Source organism: Poecilia reticulata, linkage group LG6 (assembly GCF_000633615.1).
Source record: "Poecilia reticulata strain Guanapo linkage group LG6, Guppy_female_1.0+MT, whole genome shotgun sequence".
In the NCBI taxonomy this organism is placed as follows: domain Eukaryota; kingdom Metazoa; phylum Chordata; class Actinopteri; order Cyprinodontiformes; family Poeciliidae; genus Poecilia; species Poecilia reticulata.
In genome coordinates this window covers 31,043,724-31,044,899 of record NC_024336.1, presented here as the reverse complement: position 1 = coordinate 31,044,899, position 1,176 = coordinate 31,043,724, and the positions used below count along the sequence as shown (strand labels likewise).

Below are 1,176 nucleotides of genomic sequence, written 5' to 3'. Positions count from 1 at the left end.
CTGCACATTTTAAAAAGTGCCAGAATAATGAAATAATCAGCTGAACTTTTATCGTTATGTTCAGGCAAGAAATTAACTTCACACATCAGAACCAGAACCTGGAGGTTCTCCATTGTTACAAACCGCAGCAGAGAGCCGACCAGCTGCTGCTCACTACCTGGGTAGAACCGGACCGGACCGGACCGGACCGGACCGGACCGGACATTTAACACCTGGGTGAAGTTTCACCTTCTTCAAATCAGACAAAATGGGTGTCAAACGTTTGTGCAGCAAAAATTTTAAAGATATAAAGAAAGTTGGATTTCATAAAAGTTGAGGGGCTGGTTGACCTTTTGACCTTTACACTTTCATCAATATCTTCAAAGCCAAAGCAGCACAAACGAACATTTTTGCTGCACAAACGTTTGACACCCATTTTGTCTGATTTGAAGAAGGTGAAACTTCACCCAGGTCAGTCCAGCTGAACTCCGTCCACCAGATGGCGCTGCGTCGCTGCTCTGCATGATTCACTCATTCATAACGGGCTGATCTCTACATGAGGTCATGATGCTGATGCTGCAGTAGAACCAAACGGGTCGAACCGGTAAAATATATACAGATATAATGATCAGATTCCTTCAGCAATAATCAAATCTTTAATAATAATTGTAATAATTACCACTAATAATAGCAGGAATGGGGCAAATGCATAACATCAGATTTTGTGAAAAACATATTTGAGTATTTTTTTAATCAACAGCTAAAATAAAAGATTTATGCAAAACTGAATTTAAATCATAATTGAGTCTTGGCTTCATCCTGACACCCAGCAGAACAAAAGCTTCCTAAGCTCCGCCCCTCCGAGGCCCGAGAGGGGCGGAGCCGCTCCTCCGCCTCGGTCTGCAGCTCCGCCGCGGCCCAGAAGCGGTCCGCTTCAGGTCCAGTTCACACGAACCAGAACCTTCTCTGCTTGTCCATCTGCGGTCATGTCCAACTCAGAGCGGGTCGCGTTGGTTCTGGGAGGAGCGGGAACGGTGGGCTCTGGTATAGTCAAAGCCCTGCTGGATAAAGGTATGTTATTATGATTATTATGATTATTATGATTATTATTATTATTATTATTATTATTATTATTATTATTATTATTATTATTATTATTATTATTGTTGTTGTTGTTGTTGTTGTTGTTGTTGTTGT

At 41.8% G+C, this 1,176-nt stretch overlaps 1 protein-coding gene across 1 annotated transcript in view; it reads left to right on the top strand.

Annotated features, from left to right (window-relative positions):
• The first annotated feature begins 831 nt into the window (after window positions 1–831).
• The window catches only part of LOC103466843 (uncharacterized), a 4,954-nt gene continuing 4,609 nt past the window's right edge, over window positions 832–1,176 (top strand). The window contains exon 1 of the mRNA XM_008412719.2: window positions 832–1,050. Coding sequence (XP_008410941.1) covers window positions 966–1,050 — 85 coding nt within the window. The 5' untranslated portion in view covers window positions 832–965. The remainder of the gene's footprint in view (window positions 1,051–1,176) is intronic.